This window comes from Artemia franciscana, chromosome 8, assembly GCF_032884065.1.
Source record: "Artemia franciscana chromosome 8, ASM3288406v1, whole genome shotgun sequence".
NCBI lineage: Eukaryota > Metazoa > Arthropoda > Branchiopoda > Anostraca > Artemiidae > Artemia > Artemia franciscana.
The window spans coordinates 34,866,418-34,892,673 of NC_088870.1; the positions used below are offsets into that span (position 1 = coordinate 34,866,418).

Here is a 26,256-nt window from a genome sequence, read left to right on the forward strand (position 1 = left end):
ATTTTCACTCTTCAATGTCACAAAATATTTGTCTCAGCAGAAAAATACTAATACAAAGCAACGTGCCATGAGTTTTTATCTTTCTATTATAAAACAAAACACAGTAGAGCCAACGAGGGATGGAGAGAGTTGAGAGGGCATTGGCCCATATGATTTTTTTGCCCCTCACACAAGATTTGGAAAAATAGTTGCTTTTTAAAAGTATTTTTTTTTTTAGAGAATCACGGAAAATTGGCTTTTAAAGATACTTCCATTGAAAACCAAAATAAAAAAAAAAACAGGAAATGTCTCCCATTCATTTTTTTCATCTAAGAAACATCAAAAAGGGTTCATTCTAATGGAAATTGAGAAGATTAGTGCCCTTTTTATTAGTGGAAAGTGATTGGAGGGCAAATGACACCCCCTACACCCATCATTTCCTCAAACACTTCCGAACAAAATTTTGAGATAGCCATTTTGTTCAACGTATTTGAAAGGTCCGGAAATTATATCTTTGTGGATAAAAAATCCCCCCAGCCCTCAGGGCAAGGGTTGTGGGGGGCAGGCATCTTACAAGGCCTCAAGGCACCTTAGAGGCATATAAGGTTTTTATAGAAAGCGTGGTCATCTAAACTTTGGAGAGAGTTCATTGGATTGGAAATAAGAAGTTCTAATGCTCTTTTTAAGAGTCAAAGTGATCGTAGGGCAGCTACCCCTCCCCCCGCACACACACGTCGTGTTGTCCCAAAATGCATCTAATAGAAATTTTGAGACAGCTATTTTATTCAAAATAGTATAAATATCATAAAACAAGGCTTTTGGAGTTGAAACAGACCCCAGAGCCTAGAAACGAGAGTTTTAAGTTATGCCCAGGGAGCATTTAAGGTTTTCATATAAAAGATGGTTGTATAAACTTTAGAGGAGGCTCATCTGGTTATAAATTGGAAGTTCTAATTCCTTTTAAGAGTCAAAAGGGATGGAGGACAGCTAGTCCCCTCCTTCCCCCCCCCCCCCGACTACCCCTCTTCACCAAAATAATCTCTATAAAATTTTGCGATAGTACTTTTGCTCAAAATAGTCCAAAGAACTAAAACAATGGCTCTAGGGTTGACACAACTTCCCAGTGTCCTGGAGATGGGGTTGTAAGTCATAGCCTAGGGTCGTATAGGTTTTAATGGAATGGGTGGTAGCATACACTTCAGACGCTGCTCATTTGATTTGAAGTTGAAAGTTATGGTACCCTTTTTAAGAGTCAAAAGTGATTTGAAAGCAACCAGTCATTGTAGTCATTGTGACCCTTTTTAAGAGTCAAAAGTGATTTGAAAGCAACCAGCCATTGTAGTTAGAAAATCCAGAAATTATGTCTTTGAAGAAGACATCCCCGCCTCCAGAGCTCTGAGGACAAGGGTTATAAGTTATGCACTGGGGGTATATAAGGTTTTTATAGAAAGGGTGGTTGTATATACTTTGGAGGGGACTCCATTGTGATTGGGAATCTGAATTTCTGGTGCCCTTTTTAAGAGTCAAAGTGATCGGCTCCCCCTCAACACGTCGTGTTTTTCGGAAACACATCGAATAAAAAATTTTGAAACAGTCATTTTATTCCGAATATTCCAAAGATCATATAACAAGGCCTTTGTGGCTGAAACAAACCACTAGAGCCAAGGGAAAAGGGTTTTAAGTTACACCGCGGGGTATTTGAAGTTTCTACGGAAGGGATGGTTGTTTAACTTTAGAAGAGGCTCATTTGGTTAGAAATTGGAAGTTCTAGTTCCTTTTTAAGCGTCAAAAGTGACAGCATTTAGATCCTACCCCCTCCCCGACAACCCCTCTTTTCACCAAACGTATCTGAATGAAATTATCAGATAGTAATTTTGTTTAAAATAGTCAGAAGAACATACAGTAATGTCTCTAGGGGCGACACAACCATCCAGGGCCATGGGGATAGGGTTGTAATTTATAACATGAGGGCATACACGGTTTTTATGGAATGGGCGATCATATAAACTTCAGATGGGGCTTATATGATTTGAAATCGGAAGTTATAATGCCATTTTTAACAGTCAAAGTGATTTGCGAGCAAGCAGCCCCCTCCCTCTCCAAGGCTCGAGAGCTTTAGATATCGATTTTTCTCAGCATTGTAGAAAGGTTCAGTAATTATGCGTAGCAATAGTTGTAGTAGCAGTAGTAGCATTAGTAGAAGTATGCAAATAGCAGATTTTTTCAACATCCTCTTCAACACACACTGAAATGTTTAATTTAACACCATCAACTGGTAATGAAGCATTATTGATACGTCCTCTTTATAACCTGTATGGGCATAGTGTGTTTCGATTTATTTCAATAAAGTTACAATATTGCCCAAAATTTTTGCCTTAATACCCTTAGGTTTATTATTTTAGTAGTAACACGAGTAGCTAAAGTAGTAGCAGTAGGAGTACGGTTAATAGTAGAAGTCTTAGCTTTAGTAGCAGTAGCAGTAATATTAGTAATAATAACATTAGCAGTTGTAATAGTTTTAGGAGTAGAAACAGCAATATTATGATGCAAAATTTGTCTTTTGGTTAGTTCAACACCCCCCACAACAAGCGTAGTAAGTTTTAATTTCACACACGACACTGTTCCTAAGATATTGCTGATATACCCTTTTGACAACTTGCATACGGATGGCAGGTTGTCATCGGTACAACAGAAATATTTTCTGAAAAATTCACCTTCATAACTTCATCGGTTGTGAATTTTGAACTAGTCAGAAGACACTGTGTGTATACATTTAATACGGTTACTGCAACTAACGACACAAATGCCATTAAGTCGAAACTTGTAGGGAACGTTTAGAGAGATTTTCAATCAAATGAAAAAACTATATGCATGCAGGTATTAAAAGGGCATATATGCAATATAAGGCATACAAGGACATAGGCAGCGATGCTCTATCATAGCTAGTAATATCATTGATATTTAAAGGAGCTAATTTGATTGAAACATGTAGCCACCCTCCGATCGCTTTGACTCTTAAAAAGAGCAGTAGAGCTTCTGATTACCAACTGCACTCCAGTCACTGTTACTGACCATTCTTTCTATGTCCCAAATGCATAACTTACAACACATGCCATGAGGGCTGCGATGGAGGGGTAGTCATCCACAAAACACATTTTCCAGAACTTTCAACTACGCTGAACCAAATGGCTATCTCAAAATTTTGATAAGTTGTTTTAGGGGAAATGATGGGCGAGGGGGAAAGGGAGGGCTGGTTGTGCTCCAATCACTTTTGACTATTGAAAAGGAACTAGCACTTTCAATTTCAGATTGAATGGGTCCTTTTTGAAGTTTCTATGACAACTCCTTCTATACGAAGTGTCCTGGTCTAAAAAAAGAAAAAAAAGAAAAAAGAAAAAAAAGGAAAGAAAAAAAACCAACAACAAAATAGCAAAAAAAATATCTAGTCAGCATCGCTCTTTACTTTGCGCAGCTTATGACTGTATTTTAACAATGGGAACATCTTGTTATTTAGCAAGATTTCTATAAGAATTTTATAGAAAATTCTGCTTTAAATAGTTTTCTGAAGAACTATTTTTTCTGGGTCCGCTTTGTTGATGATTTTCTATCCGTTTGTGACCATGGGCACGATTCTCCAATCGAGTTTTCTTTTTTGTGAATTTTATGTTGGAAGTTGAAATTTCCTTTCTCAGATTAAACAAAAAGAAAAAAAAATCTTTTTCAACTGAAACTAAGGAGCAACATTAAAACTCAAAAGGAACAGAAACCGCTCTTCACGCTTACAGTTATTTATACTTTAAGGCCGTGATTAAGTGAACTTGAAAACATCGAGCTTCAAAATTGAAGTGAGGTTAGCCGTCTGTCTTTTAATTCTCTAGAGACCGTTGGTTGTCAAAACTTCAAATAGCACCAATTATCAAGTCTTGTCAAAGGTGTTGATTGACAGCTTCCTTTGGTGAGATGTTTCAGCCGAGAAATAGTAATATATTTGGCTGGGCAAAAAAAAATTTATTAGTTAAAGTAAAATAAAAATTTTAAGATTTAAATTTTTTTTAAAATTCTTTAATTTTTTTAATTTTTTACTTAAAATTTAAGTAAAAATAAATTTTATTAGTTAAAGATATACGCAACTTACAAATTAGCTTACGTAAAGAAACTTCTGTATTCTCATATTTTTATTGCATATATGAGGGGGTTCACCCCCTCGTCAGTACCTCACTCTTCACGCTAAAGCTTAAATTTTGTCCCAATTTCTTAAGAATAAACCCTGAATAACAAAAGCCGTAGAATAAATAGTTGAAATTTCTAAAAATACTTTAACGTAAAGAGCGAGGTATTAGGAGGTGAGCCCCTCATATGCGTAATAATTTCTGTTCCTTTTAACAGAAATTATTATGGAATATTTACAGGAATTAATATTTACAAGAAAATAATAACAGGGATATTCTGTTCCTTTCAGTTGAAAAACTTCGCCATATTTATTTTTTCATTGTTTTTTTAAATAATGATAGAAAATCCTGCGCTCCCTTCATGGAAATTTTCTTCCCCGATGACAAATTCCTCCGTGAAAAGTTCCCCCAACATATCCCCCTCTTCTCAACCCCTGCCCCCAACCAAATGAAAACGCCCCAGAAAACGTCTGTACACTTCCCAATAACCATTACTATATGTAAGCACTGGTCAGTGTTAGTAACCTGTAGCCCCTCCCATGGGGACTGTGGGGGAGTAGGTCATCCCAAACGGCATAGTTGTAAGGATTGTCGACTACGCTGAATAAAATGGCTATCTCAGAATTTTGATCCGGTGACTTTGGGAAAATAATTAGCGTGTGACGGGGGCCTAGGCGCCCTCCGATTTTTTTGGTCACTTAAAAAGGGCACTAGAACTTTTCATTTCTGTTAGAATGAACCCTATTGCAACATTCTAGGACCACTGGGTCGATACGATCACCCCTGGAAAAAAAAACAACAAAAAAAAAAATTAATAAATAAACACGTATCCGTGATCTGCCTTCTGACAAAAAATACAAAATTCCACATTTTTAAACAGTTCGTGGTAACGAACTGTAGTAAGGAGCGACTAGGCTCAATAGTAACGAAACTCTAAAAAAAATGGAATTTTGATACCAATAGTTATATCAAAAGAATGGCATTTAAATGCTGATTTTAAATATATACGATTCATCAAGTTTAGTCTTACCCATCAAAAGTTAAGAGCCTGAAAATATTTGCCTCATTTTAGAAAATAGGGGGAAACACCCCCTAAAAGTCATACGATCTTAACGAAAATCACACCATCAGATTCAGCGTAACAGAGAACCTTGTTGTAGAAGTTTCAAGCCCCGATCTATAAAAATGTGGAATTTCGCATTTTGTGCCAGAAGACAAATCACGGATGCGTGTTTATTTGTTTTTTTTTTCCAGGGGTGATGGGAAATTGGAGGGCACCTAGGCTCCCTCCCACAGTCATTTTTCCCCAAAGTTACCGGATCAAAATTCTGAGATAGCCATTTTATTCACCATAGTCGAAAAACCCAATAACTGTCTTTGGGGACGACTTGCTCCCCCGCAGTCCCCGTGGGAGGGGCTGCAAGTTACAATCTTTGACATGTGTGTACATATAGTAATAGTTACTAAGAAGTGTACAGACGTTTTCAGGGGGATTTTTTTGATTTGGGGGGATATTTGAGGGGAGAGGGTTACCGGGGAGGATTTTTCCATGAGGAACTTCTCATGGGGGAAGAGACTTTCAATGGAGGGGGTGCAGGATTTTCTAGCATTATTTAAAAAAAAAAATGAAAAAATAAACATGAAAAGTTTTTTTTTTTCTACTGAAAGTGAGAAGCAGCATTAAAACTTAAAACGAACAGAAATTATTACGCATATGAGGGGTCTACCTCCTCGTAATACCTCGCTCTTTACGTTAAATCATTTTTAGTGATTTCAACTATTTATTCTACGGCCTTTGTGATTCAGGGGTCATTCTTAACGAATTGGGACAAAATTTAAGCTTTCAAACAGTTCGTGGTAACGAACCAGTTCGTGGTAAGGAGCGACCCGGCTCAATAGTAACCAAAACTCTAAAAAATTGAATATTGATATCAATAGCTACATCAAAAGGATCGCATTTTAATGCTGATTTTAAATATATAAGTTTCATCAAGTTTAGTCTTACCCATCAAAAGTTAAGAGCCTGAGAAAATTTGCCTTATTTAGGAAAATAGGGGGAAACACCCCCTAAAAGTCGTAGGATCTTAACGAAAATGACACCATCAGATTCAGCGTATCAGAGAACCCTACTGTAGAATTTTCAAGCTCCTATCTACAAAAATGTGGAATTTTGTATTTTTTGCCAGAAGACAAATCACGGGTGCGTGTTTATTTGTTTGTTTTTTTTTCCCAGGGGTCATCGTATTGACCAAGTGGTCCTAGAATGTCGCAAGAGGGCTCATTCTAACGGAAATGAAAAGTTCTAGTGCCCTTTTTAAGTGACCAAAAAAATTGGAGGGCATCTAGGCCCCCTCCCACGCTCATTTTTTTCCCAAAGTCAACAGATCAAAATTTTGAGATAGCCATTTTGTTCAACATAGTCGAAAACCATAATAACTATGTCTTTGGGGATGACTTACTCCCCCACAATCCCTGGGGGAGGGGCTGCAAGTTACAAATTTTGACCAGTGTTTACATATAGTAATGGTTATTGGGAAGTGTACAGACGTTTTCAGGGGGATTTTATTTTGTTTGGGGGTGGGGCTGAGGAGAGGGGGCTATGTTGGAGGATCTTTCCTTGGAGGAATCTGTCATGGGGGAAGAAAAATTCAATGAAAAGGGCGCAGGATTCTCTAGCATTACTATAAGAAAACAATGAAAAATAAACATGAAAACGTTTTTTCAAATGAAAGGAAGAAGTAGCATTGAAACTTAAAACGAACAGAGATTATTACGCATATGAGGGGTTCTAAAAATACTTTAGCATAAAGAGCGAGGTATTTAGGAGGAGATAAATACCTTGCTCTTTATGCTAAAGTATTTTTAGTAATTTCAACTATTTATTCTGCGGCCTTTCTGATTCAGGGGTCATTCTTAAAGAATTGGGACAAAACTTACGATTTAGTGTAAAGAGCGAGGTATTAACGAGGGTACAAACCCCCTCGTATACATAATAAAAATATAAGGCTATGAAAGTTTGTTACGTAAGTTAATTCTTATGTTACGCATATTTTTTACTAATAAAAACGTTCGTTAAAATTAAAAGTTCTAGTTGCCTTTTTAAGTAACCGAAAAATTACAGGGCAACTAGGCCTCCTTCCTCACCCCTTATTTCTCAAAATCGTCTGATCAAAACTAAGAGAAAGCCATTTAGCCAAAAAAGGAATTAATATGCAAATTTCATTTTAATAATTTATGTGCGGAGAGCCAAAACCAAACATGCATTAATTCAAAAACGTTCAGAAATTAAATAAAAAAAAACTAATTTTTTTAGCTGAAAGTAAGGAGCGACATTAAAACTTAAAACGAACAGAAATTACTCCGTATATGAAATGGGTTGTTCCCTCTGCAATCCCTCGCTCTTTACGCTAAAGTTTGACTTTTTGCCACAATTCTACTTTTTAAAACAATTAAAAGCTTTAGCGTAAAGAGCGAGGGATTGCGGAGGGAACAACCCATTTCATATACGGAGTAATTTCTGTTCGTTTTAAGTTTTAATGTCGCTCCTTACTTTCACCTAAAAAAATTAGTTTTTTTCTATTTAATATTATCAAGAGCGAGGTATCAACGAGGGGTGAGCCCCCTCATATAGGCAATAAAAATATACGAAAATTGAAGTTCGCTACGTAATTTAATTCGTAAGTTACGTATATTTTTTACTTACGAAGACGTTCGTAAAAATAATAAGTAAATGATGCCTTTTTAAGTAATCAAAAATAGGAGGGCAACTAGGCCTCCTCCCTCGCTCCTTTTTTCTCAAAACCTTCCGATGAAAACTGTGAAAAAGTCATTTAGCCTCAAAAAATTAATATGCAAATTTCGTTTTAATTATTTATATGTGGAGAGCCAAGATCAAACCGTGCATTAATTCAAAGACGTCCAGAAATTAAAAAAAAAAGTTTGTTTAAATGAAAGTAAGGAGCGACATTAAAACTTAAAACGAACAGAAATTACTCCGTATATGAAAGGGGCTTTTCTTCCTCAACGCCCCGCTCTTTACGCTAAAGCTTGACTCTTTCTCTTAACTCTACATTTTAAAACAGTAAAAAACTTTAGCGTAAAAAGCGAAGCGTTGAAGAGAAAAAGCCACTTTCATATACGGAGTAATTTCTGATCGTTTTAAGTTTTAATGTCGCTCCTTACTTTCACTTAAAAAAACTTGTTTTGTTTTTCTTTTGTTTAATTCTAGATAGGAGCTTGAAACTACAGTAGGATTCTCTGATACGCTGAATCTGGTGGCGTAAATTTCGTTAAGGTTCTATAATTTTTACGGGTTGTTTCCTCCTCACTTGTGCTTCCAAACTTAAGTCTCTAGATCGTGCACGAAAAACGCAGGATCAAAAATCCACCGGCAATCCTTCAATTCGTCGCAATCCAAGTTTCTACCACCAGTCACGATCCGGTAGGGCAACGGGGAAGAAGCTACGGGGTTCTGCTCCGCCTCAAGGTTTGTCGCTTGACCTAAATCTCTTGACTTGTCTAGTTCTTCAGCGTACCGCATTATTAGGTATTTTGGATATTTACATCTACCAAGCTCCAAATACTTTTTACAAAGGCGCTGTCTATGTGTGGTAACACTTTTAAGATGTATACCTCGCTTTGATTTAATTTTCCCCATGATTTCGGCTTTGTGTGCACAACTTTACTGAAGGCTCCTGACTATTTCTCATTTCTAGGTTTCTTCATTGCATTGAAATAATTTATGAAAATTTCACACTCTATTAACAAGCAGCTGATTATACCAGCTTGTCATTTTGGTCTCTTGGGGGTATTATCGGCGATCTGAAACGATTCTTTCTGGCAACCGACTTGTAAAAATTTCAGGTAGCTGAAAATATTCTAGGGGACTGTTAGAAAACAGGAAAATAAATCTAAAAATGGTTCCAATCATCTTACAGGTTATTGTCTTCTGCTCATGATAGTACCGATTTTGTTCTAAACGCAATATCCTTTATCGAATACACTTGCGAAAAAGACCTAGACATTTTCTAAGATTTCTAAGCAATTAGAGAAAATAGAGCAAAATCCTTTCAAACATTTTGTAGCATCTTCAAGAAGCTATGGCCTGATATTAAAAGCGGCATCTTCCGCCAATGAATACCTAAGTACTTTTTAAAAATAAATTTTCAATTTAACATGGGATTTTCGAGTTCCATCAGTTCACTTAATCACGGTCTTAAAAATGCTTCTTATTCCAATTCAACGGCCCTTGTCTTTCATGAATCCTTCTTAAAGAATTGGGACAAAGTCAAACTTTAGCGTTAAGAAAGAGGGATTGAGAAGGGGAAACCCTTATATATGGAATAATTTTTGTTCGTTTTAAATTTTAATTTTGCTCCTTAATTTCAGTCAAAAAACGTGTTGTTGTTTTTTGAATCTCTGATCGTATTTCAAATAATTCCACGAAAATTCCCCTCCCCCTCACGGAAAATTCCACTCCCCCTCACGAATAATTCCTCAATGGAAAGTCCCACCCATATGTCAAATCATGCTGGAAATAGCTGTTCCATAAATCCTCCAAGAAATTTTTCCCACGGAAAATCCCCACAAGGAGAGTTTTTCCCGTGTAAAGTCCCCCCACAGAAAAATCTGTCAGAAAATTCTAACTCTTATGAAGGACTCCCACGAACAATTCCCCAACATTTCCACGTGTAAAATTGAGTCACCATGGAGAAAGTAAGACAAATCAAAATAATTTTTATGAATTCTGGTACATTCCTCCCGTGTAAAATTTTTCCTCTGGAAAGTTCCACCTTGGAAACTTCCCTCCCCAAGGAACCCCCACCCCTTCTACGCAAAAAATTCCCCCTCACCGCGAAAAATGTTTACATACATCCCAACAACAAACACTAAATGTAAATGATGGTCAAATTTCATAACTTACAGCCTTTTCCCTCACGGGTTGCGGAGTCATGAGATCCTGGAGGCATAGTTGTTGGACCTTCCGACTATGCCGAAAAAATGGATATCTCAAAATTTTGAGGAATGAATTGAAAGTGAAAAGGGGGATAGTTGCCCTCCAATCTTTTTTAGTCAATCAGAAAGTACACTAAAACTTTTAATTTCCGTTTGAATGAGCTGTCTCTCTGTCTTCTAGGACCATTGGATCGATACGATCACCCCTGAGAAAAAAACAACAACAATAAACAAACAAACAGACTTCTGTGATCTTTCTTCTGGCAAAAAAAAATTATGTTTTTGCAGATTGGCTCTTGAAACGTCTACACTAGGGTTCTCTAATACGCTGAATCTGATGTTTTTATTTCCATTAAGATACCTAACTTTTTGGGGTTGTTTCATCATTTTTTTTTTTTTGAAAATCGCGTAAATTTTCTCAGGCTCGTAGCTTTTGATGGGTTTAATGAAAATTAATGCATTTTATATATTTGGAATCAACATAAAAAACCAAACCACCACCTACTGTGACAAGAAGTGTGGTCATCTGTTTAGTTGAGTCTGAGAATTTGTTCAGACAAACATAGCCGTGTTTTTGGTCACCGTTCAATGAAGCAGTTGAACTGACAACATTGGACGTTGAAGTGCTTAATTTTCGTTTTTACACCACGGCGGACGTTTGAGGCCATTCAATGTTCTTCAGTAAAAAGAGGAATTATGCATGGACGGCTAAAGTAGCGCAGGTTTTTTAAATTGGTACCAACAGAGTGGGGGGGGGTAAATTGTTTTTCAATAGAAATACTAAAAAGGTAATATTCATAAAATACTCCCAAAAGGTTTTTTTAAAGCTAAAGAAGGAGAGAGTGTCCTTACCCTCAACTGATGCTAATGTTGCACTCTAGATCTAAACCTACGATTTTATTCAACACGCTCTACTACTTTCCAAGATAACAAAAAGACCATCAAACTGGTCTAGTTTAAATTCTTACCTCAATAATTATGTAAAAACCAGGAGTAATATTCCAACAAGTGATAGAATCAAGTTTAATCTATGTTAGCTCAGGAACTAAAGCATTAAAACTGATGAAGATATTTATAATAAGGCAAATTTAAACTAATGTCTGCAAATTTAATTGATTGCAAAGTTGACACATTCGCTTACTGAACCTTTATTAGGCTAATTATGCAGTGTCCTGCCTTCATTTTTGAGCAGAAACTTAAGTCATTTTATACAACAGGTTAATTTAAAGTTAGCCTATAGGCTAATCAACCAGATACCCTTAATTCTCCCTACAAGTCAAGGGTCAATCCTTTTTTTGTCTTGTATCTACTACTTTTCATGCTAAACAGTACCTTCAAACCTTCACCTTTTACTTGAAAGTAGCTATTTTCATAGTGTAAGTCTTCTAGCGCATGTTTGTCCACTTTATTTTATAAATTAAATTCAGGCTGATTCCAAAGTGAACTTTCAACGTCCTTCTAATCAAAGTTCGACGTTCTGTTGCTATTCGCCATGGAAGTTTGACATTGCCGGTCGCCCTTCAGAGTTTTTCTCCGGCAAAAACAGAAATAAGCACAGCAGCGAACTTTCCGGCCATCAAAAACAAATTTTAAGCAAAACGGCAATCAAAAACGCAGCTCATATACACTTTTAGCTTCATTCATATAAGAGCCATTGTGTTCTAAAATAGTTATCCCAGAGAACTTATTGAACAAATTACTGAAAAAAAGCAAAAAAAGGAAATATTGAACCAATCTCCATTCTTTGGTCAACCAAAAAAGGATAACAAAAATCTCACAATATTACCATACATTCCTAGACTCAGTGATAAACTTGGAATAAGTTTACATAAACATATTATTTCCATGTTCCGTCTTAATATTATTTCCATTTTCAGAAATTAACTCAAGGTTGAAATCTCTAAAGTCTAAAAGCCATTATGACGTTTTGATTCTATACTAGCCCTCCCCCCTTTTGAACACCCAGATCAACTTTTTGACGAGGCAGCCTTAGTTTCAAAAGAAAACAGTTTATCACAGTAAAAGGAAGCAATCAAAATAAATAAAATACTTACATAAAAACCTGCTTTAGACAGAGACAAAGTTATTTTTATAAACCCTATTTATGACAATTTAATACAAAGAGATTCAAATCAAATTTCTTCGCAAAAAAAAATCAATCTTCTTACTTCAGATAAGGCTGTAATAGTCGCCAGAGAAAGAATTCATGCCTAATCTAATGTTGAAGGATCTTTAATTCATATTTTTGTTGTTTTTTGTTTGTCGTTTTGTTCTTTCTGTATCAGAAACTACAAAGGTGATTGTTTTTCTTCTTTTTTTGCACTGAGGACGACTTGATGGTAGTCTATACCAAAATATTCCCATCATTTATATGTTTTATCCTTTTGTTACATCTTTTGTATTTATAAACCTATATATTTATAAACCTATAAAAGGTTTATATGAACCTATAAATAAACCGTATTTATGATAATTTAATACAAGGAGATTCATATCACATTCCTTCACTAAAAAAAAAAAATCAATCGTCTTAATAGAAATCATTTAGGTAGACAGGCTGCATTAATCGTCGGGGAAAGAATTCACGCCTAATCTAATGTTGAAGGATCTTTCTCTTTGAGAAACTACAAGAGTTATTGTTTTTCTTTTTCTTTTTTTTACACTGAGGACGGCTTGGTGGTGGTCTCTACCAAAGTATCCGTGTCATCTTTTTGTTTTATTATTTTTACATCTTTTTGTATTTATAGACCCATAAATAAGGTATAACCCTATATATTTATAAACATATAATAGGTTTATATAAACATATAAATAAACGGTGTTTATGGCAATTTAAAACAAAGAGATTCATATCACATTCCTTTTCTTAAAAAAAAAATAATCAATTGTCTTAATACACTTTTTAAACGGGAAAATTGTCTTAATACAGGGAAAGTATTCATGCCTAATCTAATGTTGAAGGATCTCTAATTCGTCAGTTTTTACCGTCTGTCGTTTTGTACTTTCTGTTTCAGGTAACTTAAAAGTTTTTTTTTTATTTTTTTTTTTTGGAAGACCGGGGGGATGCAGTGAAGACGGCTGGTGGTGATCTCTACCAAAGAATCTGCATCATCTTTTGTTTTATTTTCTGACTGAAAATTACCCTCGTTTTGTTTTTTGTTTCTTAATTACTTTTCTTCCCAATTTAGTCTTTCTAAGAATGTAAAAATGTATGGAATTTATCACTATTTTTTAATTGGACCTAGCTGCATGCAATCTTTACAATAAGAAATGCTTCTTTGCATTCACGCATAAAAAAAAAAATAAAAAAAAAATAAAAAATGCATACTCTGGTGATTATCAGAAACATACTGACACTTCAGGCTAGGTTGTTGAGTCTTTGGAGACGCCTCAGATACCGTTCTAATAGCATCACCCGACTGTTTTTAGATAATAGTTGGGTGAAGCTACTAACATTAGCCTACGTATTACCCAAAGAAGGATTTTTTTTCGGAAAATCAATACAGTTGCATCTCCTGACTAGTCAAAGAAGAAAAAACTGCTGAAGAAAGAATTTTAGTCGGGAGACTTTTTTTCCATAGGATATTCGCAGCATAATATATCATATATCAGGACCGGAAAAAGGGCGATTGGAACACTTGGGAAAAATCGGGCCCAGCATTTGAAAGGGCCCCGCCATCAATGACAATTTGATTTTCAAATTATGAAGTATTCTTGACAATTCCAGTAAGCGTTGCTTACTGGAACAATAAATCAGGATAAACTAAATAGTTTTGCAATCATGTTGACTGAAAGTGTATACACAAGGAAATAAGATTTTAAAATCGTTTTAAAAACTATATTCGGTGATGTAAATTTCAAAAGACATTTTCAACAGTTTGATAATATCTAGTAGACACAAACTTGAATAAATGTTAGCAAACAACGAGTAAAAACAAGAGCAAAGAGCTCATATGGCACTGGTGACGAGATCGGAAGAGCCAAGAGCTTCTTACCACCAAGTTTTATTACGATCTCTCCACTCTAAGCGTTTTCCGAGATTTCCGGTTTGCCCCTTCAACTCCCCCCAACGTTACTCGATCCAGTCAGGATTTAAAATAAGCGCTCTGAGACACGAGGTCCTTCTAAATATCAAATTTCATTAACATCCGATAACCCATTTGCAAGTCAAAAGATACCACGTTTTTCTAATTTTTCGGAATTACCGTCCTTCCACCACCCCCCTCCAGATGCTCAAATCGGGGAAGCGACTATTTCTAATTTAATCTGGTCGGGTCCCTGATACGACTGCCAACTTTCAGCGATCGCTATATTGGTCACGTATCTAGTTTCGGATCTTCTTCATGTAGAAATTGGGATAGTCCGGGGTTCAAATCTGAGACCTTTCGCACCCTAAGCAAGAATCATATCCCTAGACCACAAGCCATACTTAAGAAGAACAATCATTTGTTTTATCGGCAAATAAAATTCTTCTCAACTATCTTTTTCGCTCATTCCCCCCCCCCCCTTAGATGGCCGAATCGGGGAAGAGACTATTTCTAATTTAATCTAGTCCGGTCCCTGATATGCTTGTTAACTTTCATCGTCCTAGCTTATCTGGAAGTTCATAAACTAGAAAATCCCCCCAACTCCCCCAAAGAGAGCGGATCCGGTCTGGTTATGTCAATAACGTATCTAGGACATGTACTTATTTTTCCCACCAAGTTTCATCCCGATCTCTACACTCTAAGCGTTTTCCAAGATTTAAAATGTCCCCCTCCAACTCCCGACAATATCACCGGATCCGGTAGTGATTTAAATAAGAGCTCTGAGACACGAGGTCCTTCTAAATATCAAACTTCATTAAGACCGGATCACCCGTTCGCAAGTTAAAAATACCTCATTTTTTCTAATTTTTCCGAAATGAAACTCCGAAATACGTTCTTCCATCTCCCCAAAGAGAGTCAATCTGGTCTGGTTATATCAATCACGTATCTAGGACTTGTGCTTATTCTTCCCACCAAGTATCATCACGATATCTCCACTTTAAGTGTTTTCAAAGATTTCCAGAACTCCCCCCAATGTCACTGGATTACGTCAAGATTTAAAATCAGAGCTCTAAAACATGAGGTCCTTCTAAATTTCAAATTTCACTAGGATCAAATCGCCCATTCGTAAGTTAAAAATGCCTCATTTTTTTCCAATTTTTCCGAATTAGCGAATTAGGTCCCTCAACTGCCCCAAAGAGAGCAAATCCGTTCCGGTTATTTTATTTCTGCATCTAGGACTTGTACTTATTTTTCCCACCAAGTTTTATCCAGATCTCTCCAATTTAAGTGTTTTCCAAGATTTCCGGTCCCCCCTCCAACTCCCCCCAATGATTCTGGGTCCAGTCGGGATTTAAAATAAGAGGTCTGAATTACGAGTTCTTTTAAATATCAAATTTCATTAAGATCCGGTCACTCGTTTGTAAGTTAAAAATGCCTCAGTTTTCTATTTTTTTCGAATTGCCCCCCTAAAGAGGGCAGATCCGATTCGGATATGTCAATCACGTATCTAGGTCTTGTGCTTATTTTTCTCACCAAGTTTCATTCTGATCTCTCAACTCCCTGCGTTTTTCGAAATTTCAGGCTTCCCCCTCAAACTCCCCCTAATGTCACCAGATTCAGTCAGGATTTAAAACAAGAGCTCTGAAACACGATATCCTTTTAAGTATCGAATTTCATTAAAATACGATAACCCGTTCGTAATCTAAAAATACCTCATTTTTTCTAACTTTTCCGAATTATCCGCCCCCCCCCCTCCTCAGATGGTCGAATCGGGAAACGACTATTTACAATTTAATCTAATCTGGTCTCAGATACGCCTGCTAAATTTCGTCATCCTAGCTTATCTGAAAGTGCCCAAATTAGCAAAACCAGGACCAACAGACCGACAAACTGACAGAGCGACAGAAATTACGATCGCTATATGTCACTTGGTAAATACCAAGTGCCATAAAAAGAAGTAGATCAAAATGAACAAACTGGACCATCGAATGAACAAGATCAAGAGAACGATTTGAGAAACGTAAATGTAAGACGAGTAATAACGAACAACCTAGACCAGTGGTTCTCAAACTTATTTAGACACTGTACTATTTTTACCCACAAAACATTTTAGGTGTCCCTTTTCAGTTACCGGTACGAAGTAAACTATAGCTAAGATTTAAATAAGATTAAGTGGCAGCAAGAATCACAATGGCTTAAAAACGTAAGCGAAGAAAAAAAATATGCGGTTACAAGACACGCGGCAATGAGGATCAGAACGAATCAAAATGAAAATGAAGAAGAAAAATGTATGGTTAGAAGATATACGACCGAGAGAACAAAGAAATATGAGGTTAGGAGATAATCAGCTACGAAATTTACATGCAATAGTAGGAATCAGAACATGTTAAAAATGAAATTGAAGAACAAAGAACTCTGCTGTTAAAGAACAGCATTTTAATGCTGATTTTAAATGTATAAGTTTCATCAAGTTTAGTCTTGCCCATCAAAGGTTACGAGCCTGGGAAAATTTGCCTTATTTTAGAAAATAGGGGAAAACATCCCCTAAAAGTCATAGAATCTTAACGAAAGTCATACCATCAGATTCAGCGTATCAGAAAACCCTACTGTAGAAGTTTTAAGCTCCTATATACAAAAATGCGGGATTTTGCTTTTTTTCCCAGGGGTGATCGCATCGACCCAGTAGTCCTATATTGTCGCAAGAGGGCACATTCTAACGGAAATTTAAAGTTCTAGTGCCCTTTTAAAGTGACCAAAAAAATTGGAGGGCACCTAGGCCCCCTCCCAAGCACAATTTTTCCCAAAAGTCACCGGATCATAATTTTGAGATAGCCATTCTGTTTAACTTAGTCGAAAACATGATATCTTTGTCTTTGGGGACGACTTAATCCCCCACAGTCCCTGAGGGAGGGGCCACAAGTTATAAACTTTGGCCATTGTTAACATATAGTAATAGTTACTACGAAGTGTACAGACGCTTTCAGGGGGACTTTTTCGCGTTGGGATGGGGGTGGGTCGGGGGAAGGGGTTAAGTGAGAGTATCTTTCCATGGAGAAACTTATCAAGAGGGAAAAGAAATTCCATGAAGGGGGCACAGGATTTATTAAAAAAAAAAAAAACAATAAGAAAACAGATAATTTTTTCACCAGGAAGTAATGAGTAGCATTAGAATTTAAAACGAATATAAAATATTACGTATAAGGGGGTTCGTCTCCTCCACAGTACCTTGCTCTTTGCGCCAAAGTATTTTTAGTAATTTCAACTATTTATTCTACGACCTTTGTGATTCAGGGGTCATTCTTAAAGATTTGGGATAAAATTCAAGCTTTAGTGTAAATAACGAGGTATTGACCAAAGGAAAACCCCCTCATATACGTAATAAAAATACACAAATACGTAGAAGTTCCTTACGTAAGTTAATTCGTAAGATACGCATGTTTATTACTAACAAAAACGAATGTACAAAAAATAAAAAATCTAGTTGCATTTTTAAGTAACCGAAAATTGGGGTGCAACTAGTTCTCCTCCCTCATCACTTTTTTAATAAAAATCGTCCGATCAAAACTATGAGAAAGCCATTTAGCAAAAAAAAAATAAATATATGCAAATTTCGCTTTGATTATTCATGTGCGGTGAGCCAAAACCAAAACATGCATTAATTCAAAAACGTTCAGAAATTAAATAAAAAAACAAGTTTTTTTTTACTGCAAGTAAAGAGCGACATTAAAACTTAAAACGAACAGAAATTATTCCGTATATGAAAGGGGTTCTCCCCTCTGCAACACCTCCCTCTTTAGACTAAAGTTTTTTCTTTATTGTTTGAAAAAGTAGAGTTGTGACAGAGAGCAAACTTTACCGTAAAGAGCGAGGAATTGCGGAGGGGAGAACCTCTTTCATATACGGAATAATTTCTGTTCGTTTTAAGTTTTAATGTCGCTCCTTACTTGCAGTAAAAAAAAACTTGTTTTTTTTATTTAATACACTCTCAAGAACAAACTAGCTTTATCTGTCTGTATTAAGAGACAATTAGCTTATGTTTAGTGGAAAACAAGTGACGGGTGACAGAATGCATTGGACTTCTATAGTTTGAGCTATATATTTGCACATTAGGGGGTGGGGGTAAAGTATTTGGACAGCATGAAGTTGGAAAACAATTCTTACTTCATAATATGCAGAATAATTGTAGCTAACACATTTCGTATGCAGGTCCTTCACACCCTCCCCCCACCACATGAGCAAAAATATAGCCCAAATTTGCTTCTAAAGTATTATTTTCATTACATTTTGGTATATTTCATTAGGATTGACCTAGCTTCACTTCTCGAGTGTGTACCATGATTATGTAATGTATGTATATATTTCCAAAAAAAGCTATTGGGCCAATGGAAAAAAAAACCCAGACAAAACAGAAAAAAAAAGAACATGAATATAACAAAAACCAATAAGAAAAAGTCAAATAAATTAAAAAGAAATAACGTACTTATATATGAATTCTCACTAAATTATTTATAGAGATACATCTTTCACAATGTATCAGCCCTTTTTCAACATAGCCAGATTCTTGAATGTCATTTTAACTCGTGAGCCTACAATCCCTTCACCCGCCTTCTATATGACAACACTAAGGAAAAACACCCATTTCTCAGATCCCCAAATTCCTTACAACTCCCCAAAAAATGAAAAATATCTTCCTCCCACATCGGACAAGGGACTGGGTTAGTACTAGAACCCAAAAATTTCCTCTTTCTTTCCCCAATATCAATCAACCCTCCCCTTAAGTTCAAAATATATGTGCATATGTGCACAAGTACCGAATAAACTATTATGTTAGAAGATCAGCGCCATCACTATCTTTGATGCCAACAAATTGTGGCATAAAACACAGTAAAAACCTGCAAAGATAACCGTCAACTACGCAAGCGTTATTTATAAGTCATTGGGACCCTTCAACTCTGCATCTATTCACTGTGGAATCCTCCATTATCCCACAGGAAAAGTCGCAAACAAACATAATTTGCTTGGGGGTTGCTACCTGTTTGGTCTAATTGGATTCCTACATCAACAATTTTCAAATGAATTTGTTTGACCTGTTATAGCGACATCACTTACTCTCTTAAGAGTTTCACAAACAAATACGAAACTGGTGCTCATTTTTGCTTTAGCTTTATTTAACGTAACCGATGATGGAACCAAAAATAGCCGCAAAGTTTTTAGCTTCAAAATAACTGGACAAATTTATCACAAAATCAATTTAGCAGCACAATAGTCCTGAAGGTGATTTTCAACCATATTCACATTGCCAAATGTACTTTTTGACCCTAATGGAAATGTTAAAATACACCTACCTTTCATATTTTTAAAGTTATTAAATCAGTCGTAACCCAATAGATCTCTAGGAATAAATATTGTGAGACACAAACAGCTATGCCAAAGGTTACATGCAAATGCAATATATTAGGCAAGTGTGTATTCTCCTGATTAGCCCTTGTGTTGGGTTGTCGCCTCTGGATTATTTGTCTTTTTTTTTTTTACTGTTTTTAATATTTGGTAAATGACGACTTATACTTACTTACGACACGACTGCCTGTCCATGGATTATTCTTTATGGTTTATTGTGTATGGCTATGCTGTTTGACCTATGTAATTGTACGGATTAGTAGGGTTAAGGCCTCATTCAAGTACTGATCTATATTAATTACTAATGTAGGAAAACAGTCTTCCTTTTCTCCTTCTGTCTTCTTTTTTTTACGTGTTTGTGCTGTTGCATTGGTGATTTCTTTTTTCATTTCTATATATATTTCATATAGCCCATTCATTTCATTTCATTTCATATCTTTTTTCATATATATATATATATATATATATATATATATATATATATATATATATATATATATATATATATATATATATATATATATATATATATATATATATATATATATATGTTTAATTATCTATTTATATGCTGGATTTCAATTTTGCTTAAAAATTTAATATATAGAGGGGGCCCCGCAAAAAAATTCCAATGGGGCCCGCACATAGTCAGTCTGGCCCTGCATAATATGTGCTGGGAGACGACATCCAAGGGCCTGTTATAAATAGAGTTTTATTCAGTAGCAGGTCTTCTGACTTAAATACTACATTTAACGGATATCGATTTTAATTAATTTTTACTTACATATCTAGGGAATTCTTGAAATGTATGGAACATGTAATAACGATGAAAGTAAACAATTCCACTTGCCATTGTATCATATCGAAGCCCAAGATTGTTTCCTAGAAAATTCTAAAATTATGAATGAAGGGTTGAGGATAAGCAAAAGTAAAATAAAGTGATAATAGAACAGTAACTAATAGGGTAACATATCACATTTTGGTCAGATGTGTTTCAGCTGCTTAGATTCTCAAAATGTACATCAGTATGAACTTCTTCAGAAAACCACATATACAAGCTATCAAAGGGGATAGCCTGCATTTCTTAGTTTCCCAATTAATTTAAGTACATATCTTATTCGGCTTTCATCTTTATTTTTATTGGACAGGTTCCTATTAAAACTATGTCCTATCCAGTGCTTAAGGATTGAGCCCTAGTGTTTCTGGTTATCTGGTTGGCCAGAGTAAACTTAGCTCTAAATAGGTGGCTTGAAAAATCTGGGGAAGGTAAACAGGAGTTAATGAAAGCAGAGGATGGCTGGCCCCCAGCCCCCCATTGAAAATTCTCCCTTAAGGGCCAAGAAACAGAGATCTCTATCACCAGTAGAGGCTGTAAAGTTTGGTGAAGAACGTTTCACCCAAGGGAGGGACGAGGGGGGGGGGTGAAATGTCCTAATTGATCCGTCAATCGCTTTACCAACTCCGCCATGCTGGCCTAAAAAAATTCCTGTGGAAGGAATTGATCCAGCGTCCTTTGCAGTAGAATTCCAACTTGCTATCCGCAGCACCACGCAGGAATTTATGTTTTCCCCTTATTTTGGTTATATATGGTTTTTATCTTCAATACAGTTACACTTGGCAGTGGGGACACAAGGGATAGAGGAATACTCCCACCCCCCGTGTGCACCCTATTTAGAAAAAAAGTTAACCTGGTAAAATTATTTATCAAAGCACTACAATTTTAGCGAATCCTTTATTAAATCTGGTAAACAGTTTCATCAACTAAGTGAATTAGTTCAATTTTTTAAACTATTGTCATTTATGTGCCAAAATCTGAATCTCAATCGTTAAATGCAAGACTTATAACGACCAAGAAAACTCGTACAATACATTCATTATTGATGGATAAAAAACAACAAGAGAAGAAAAAGGTAAAACCGACCACTTGTTTAGTGGAATTTCCTTCCCTCACCTCCCAAAAACAGAATTAGCAAGCAGCCTCTCCTCCCTACAAGGCAATTAAAGACAGTTTGATTCAAATTATTAATTACAATTAAAGTTCCTAAAAACTTGGTGTGAATAGACAACAGTAATAAAAATAAATCTGTAAAAGACAAAGATAGCAAAATTTAGAAGGAAAAAAAAATTCAGGAGAGGTGACTTCCACTTCTGAAAACAACAAACTAATTTACTAGACACAATACTAAACTTTTGCCTGTAGACTTTGACAAAATCACTGAAGATGCTGAAATACAATTTACGAAGAAGTATTGAAAGAACTATTGAAAAAGTAAGCCATGACACTGGACCTTAATTCAATATATGACACTTTCAGAAACCCTATTTTGATATTCGAGCCTAAAGATGCTTTATTTGGGTTTTAAACCCGTCGACCCTACAAAAATCACAGCTGGTAGCTCCTCATAAATGTTGGGGATTGAACTTGTATTTATTCTACCTTTCCAAGATGCATTTGCAGAGTTTCATTTGAAAATCAGTTACGGACATAAATTGATTTTGTCAAGATATTTTTGTTCAATTAACATCTATAAAAAGAAAAGAAAATAGCAACAAGATCTTGAAACAAAGTGACTAAAAAATTTCATATTGTTGGGTTTAAACATAAACTGGCAACAGTTGGATCTACAAAAACTAATGTAAACTTCATTTTTAACTATTAGATGACTTTTTAATTGACTTTGCTTTACCATCTTTTGACCATTTTGGAATAATAACTATTTTTCACTCTCCTTTACTTTGCAGTACTGTTTTATTATCTTACAATCCTAAGACGGAAGTGATTTTCAGAGAAGCATCTTTCTCTTATAAAATTAGAAATTATGGATGACTTACCAAGATCCATGATGAATTTAGCACCCTCACGTCTGTACCTAGCTTCTGTTTCTAAATCGAGGCCAGCCATTGCTGATGGGGTCTTTCTTAGCTCTTTTTTATCATAATACCAGCAAGGCATATTTATCTAGAAAAAAAAAAACTTTTCTTGTAGCCTACTTCAAGGTTAGTGTGATTATGGGAGTTTTAGGGCAACCTATTGAAGTCCTACATTAACAACCAGAGCAATGCGCTATGGGTGCCATTCATCATTTTGTATTTCAATGAGAATCCTTGTATAACTCTATTCCCAACAAACCTTGAAATATCCACCATCTGTGAAATATTTGTTTGATGTATTTAAGTTTGGACATTATTGCTGTGCAGCTAACTTTTGACTTGTAGTCAACAATATCAGAAGCCATTAAATCCCTAATCAAACTCATCAATATCTGGTGAGCCTGATCACTCTTTTTGGGCTGGGCAGATGAAAGAAATTCTGTGTATAGTAATAACTTTTGGCCAAGGTTGACGAACAATATTTAGTTCTGTTGACTCCTTCAGGTCTGGTAACTCCCTGCCTGTTCTGTAAGTTTCAAATCAAGTGCAAAGCCAAAGATATTTCATGCAATTATGCAATTCTGGTCATATTACTGCCTGAAACCAAGTTTCAGAGCAAAGCTCTGGGAGGACAGAAAATGGGTTTTGTTTTTAAGGTTTGACTTGTTTTGGCCACCAGTTAGGCTGGGAAATTCCCTACAACCCACCTCCCTGAATATGGCCTTGTATATATAATATTATAAATGAAAGAATGTTCTTTATTACCCATCTATAACCAAAAAAAGAAAACGATGGAGTACAATAAAAGAAAGGAAAACAAAACAAACATGTCATAAAGATATACACAAATTACTAATACTATCAAGTCTAAAACAGTGCGCCCTTCCACGAATGAGAAGAGGAATGGTTACTAAGTTTCTGAAACTGTTCATCCCCAGCCTGAACCAGTACCAACACACCAAAACGGTTAACGATGTACCTATTCTTGAACCACAAAGGGGCATGAAGCAAAAACTTCGCGTACTTAAAATAGCACTTTCACAACACTCGCCTATCAGATTCAGTGAAAATGTCCCAGAATGGGGTCAAATATAGAATATGAGGGGAGAGCCACACTATTATATATTCAAGAAAGGGCTTTCCATTCCAGATTAATCTGCAATGTAACCACACTAGCATAAGCAATTTTAAGTTTGCGTGCAGCATTCAGAAGCTAAAGCTTTCATGTATTCTTAATCAAAGACCCAATCAGGAGAACTAAATATGTTAGTAGAGTGGTGGTTGCCACCTCAATATCACCTAGACAGACACTATCGAGCACATAACTACCTTGTAAATTAAAGAAGAGGACTCGGGACTTTGCCTCATTCATACTTAGTCCTATTTGTAGATGTTTATCAGATAGGTTAACAAATCTCCATCGAAAACTAGATATTGACCAGCACAGATTTAACACATCGTCCAAATAACAAAGCACTGATGTATCCATCTCTTTTGAAATGCAACTAATTTTAGGCCAACCTACACAGGAAGAGACGCTTAGAGAATTGGCAATCTAATGGCTCCTTGCTTTATGCCAATGAATACACGAAGATCCCTACCCAAAAGTACGTTTCCCAACTTCAAACGAGCTTTTAGATGCCTAAACCTAAAATATAATGGGAAAATTACATCAAGACAAATATCATGGCTATTCAACTCCAAAAAGACCTGCGAGTGGATAAGGGAACCAAAAACATTTGTAACATCGTATGCTCTGAGAACCAGAGTGCTGCCAGATGCTTCTGCATCTCTGAGTATATAACAGGGACTTCTAAGGGCATGGAAGAAACCTAAACCCAACTGGAACTCGAACTGGGATGGTGGCATAACACGTTTTTTTTGTTTTTGTTTTTTAATAGTAAAAAATCATAAGCTCAAATATCTTTGCGAAAGCGCTTGACACAGTAACTGGCCTATATGATGAACGTGATGATTTTGGTTTATTCTGTTTCAGAATTGGGGTAATCACTCCAATGCATAAACTATCGAACTTGCAGCAATAAAATGCTTAGCACAGATACTGCAGGCACCAGCCGACAATTTCTTCTTTCTAAGCTTCAACACAGCAACTCCTTAATAGCAGACAGTGTTATCACAGTAAGTTTTGACTAGAATCAAGCAACAAAGCCATCTCACTATTGAAAGATATTTCTACACTGTTGTTGGGTTTTACAAAATGACTCTTGAAATGGGCAACCCACTCAGAATCTGGGATACTATCAGGACCCTCATGGTTTTGCTTCTCAGAAAGAGGACAAGACTTCCAAAGGTAATTAGGGTCATTCACAATCTTCTTGGCAGTAATCGACTTGACTGCTGCTAGATGCTCCTGCAGAGCATTTCTAAATATTCTCTTAGAATAAATCCAGACCGCATTTACAACCCCAGTCCTCGGCCTCTCACACTCATCCCAGAGCTGCAACCACCACTTCGCTATAGCACAGACCGACACTAGAACTTGGTTACTAGACCACCTATATTTCTCACTCTTGCAGCATATCTGCCTCACTAGAACCACCACCTTATATCCGCCATAACCACCACCAGCATATCTGCCTCACTGGAATCACCACCTAATCAGCACATTTCTGTGCATGGATTATTTAGTCACGGTACAGATTTAGTTGTACCCTCAATTTGTTTTCACTTAGGTTGATGCTTGTCTGTAACAGATGGTATGGAAACTTTGGTTTCACTAGGATATGGTCACAAGACTCACGAAATTCTGGTATGCATAAGTTACTGCACATCTTCATCAAGAACCACTTGGGTTGAGAGTCATCATCTTTGTTCCCCATGATGGGTATCAAGATACATATAGGGAGAAGGTTGCTGGAGGCCTTATTGTCCATTACTGTCACACATTGGACTGGGCTGCCTGAACACAGGAAAATGGTCCATATTTGACATAGTTCTAGCATGTGATATGTATGTAAAGTCCTTTTCCTTTCTAAGTAATGAGAATGAGGGAGGCAGCATACTTTTAATAGTTTCAGAACACAGACACTCAGAACAGGTTAGATAACAATTAAAATCACCTGTGATAACACATCTGTGAAATGAACAGATGGTTTTCTTAGCAAACTTTGCTAGCCTCTGACAAGTGAAGGCAAAATAGGCCTTGGAGACTTGATCACCATAGTAAGTAGGTAAGTACACATTTATGACAGCAAGATCATTAAAAGCTAAAGTGACAAAGTGCTCACTAGCTTCTAGGGTTTGGAGTTGATACTTGCTTAGCACTGCAAGGTCTCCAATGGGGTGGCCACGGTTCTGTTGGCAAAATACTGCTGAAGACACTGTGGCAAGAGTGTTAGGTAGGTCTATAAGGGGCAACTGGTCACAGGAAAGAAAATCTTCTTGAAGGCTCAAAATACCAAATTCCTCTACCAGCAACTCGAGAAGAGGAAGCTTCTCACAAACCCTGTCATTTATGTTCCAGGAACCAATTGAAATGCTCCCATTACTGTCTATTTCTTGCAGAGTCAGCTATGCTTTTATGGGTTTTCTCAGACAACAATTTCTTATTTTCAGGGCAGCAAAGTTAATAGCAGTTAGGCCTATTCCACTTGCAAGAGACACACCTAGGGTTGCTTTCGCGTGGGGAATTAGGCGAGCTCATATGCACTGGGTGAGCACAGTGAGATCAAATCATTGCATTCTTACTGTCTCAGGCCTGTTGGCCATCAATTTTGTGATACCTATAACATCTCCTGGGAAGGAATAGAAAAGGGTTAAATCAGTGTACTTTTTATTCTATTTTTGATGGGTTTGCAATTGCATAATCCAAGTCCACTTGGTCAAGGAAGAATACC

At 36.3% G+C, this 26,256-nt stretch overlaps 1 protein-coding gene across 2 annotated transcripts in view; it reads right to left on the minus strand.

Moving 5' to 3' along the window:
• LOC136030340 (cyclin-K-like) overlaps positions 1-26,256 on the minus strand; it is a 51,255-nt gene that overhangs the window by 18,702 nt on the left and 6,297 nt on the right. For both annotated transcript variants that reach the window (XM_065709257.1, XM_065709258.1), the window contains exons 2-3: positions 22,361-22,487; positions 20,313-20,410 (exon numbers count right to left, since the gene is read on the minus strand). In XM_065709257.1, coding sequence (XP_065565329.1) covers positions 20,313-20,410; positions 22,361-22,487 — 225 coding nt within the window. The remainder of the gene's footprint in view (positions 1-20,312; positions 20,411-22,360; positions 22,488-26,256) is intronic.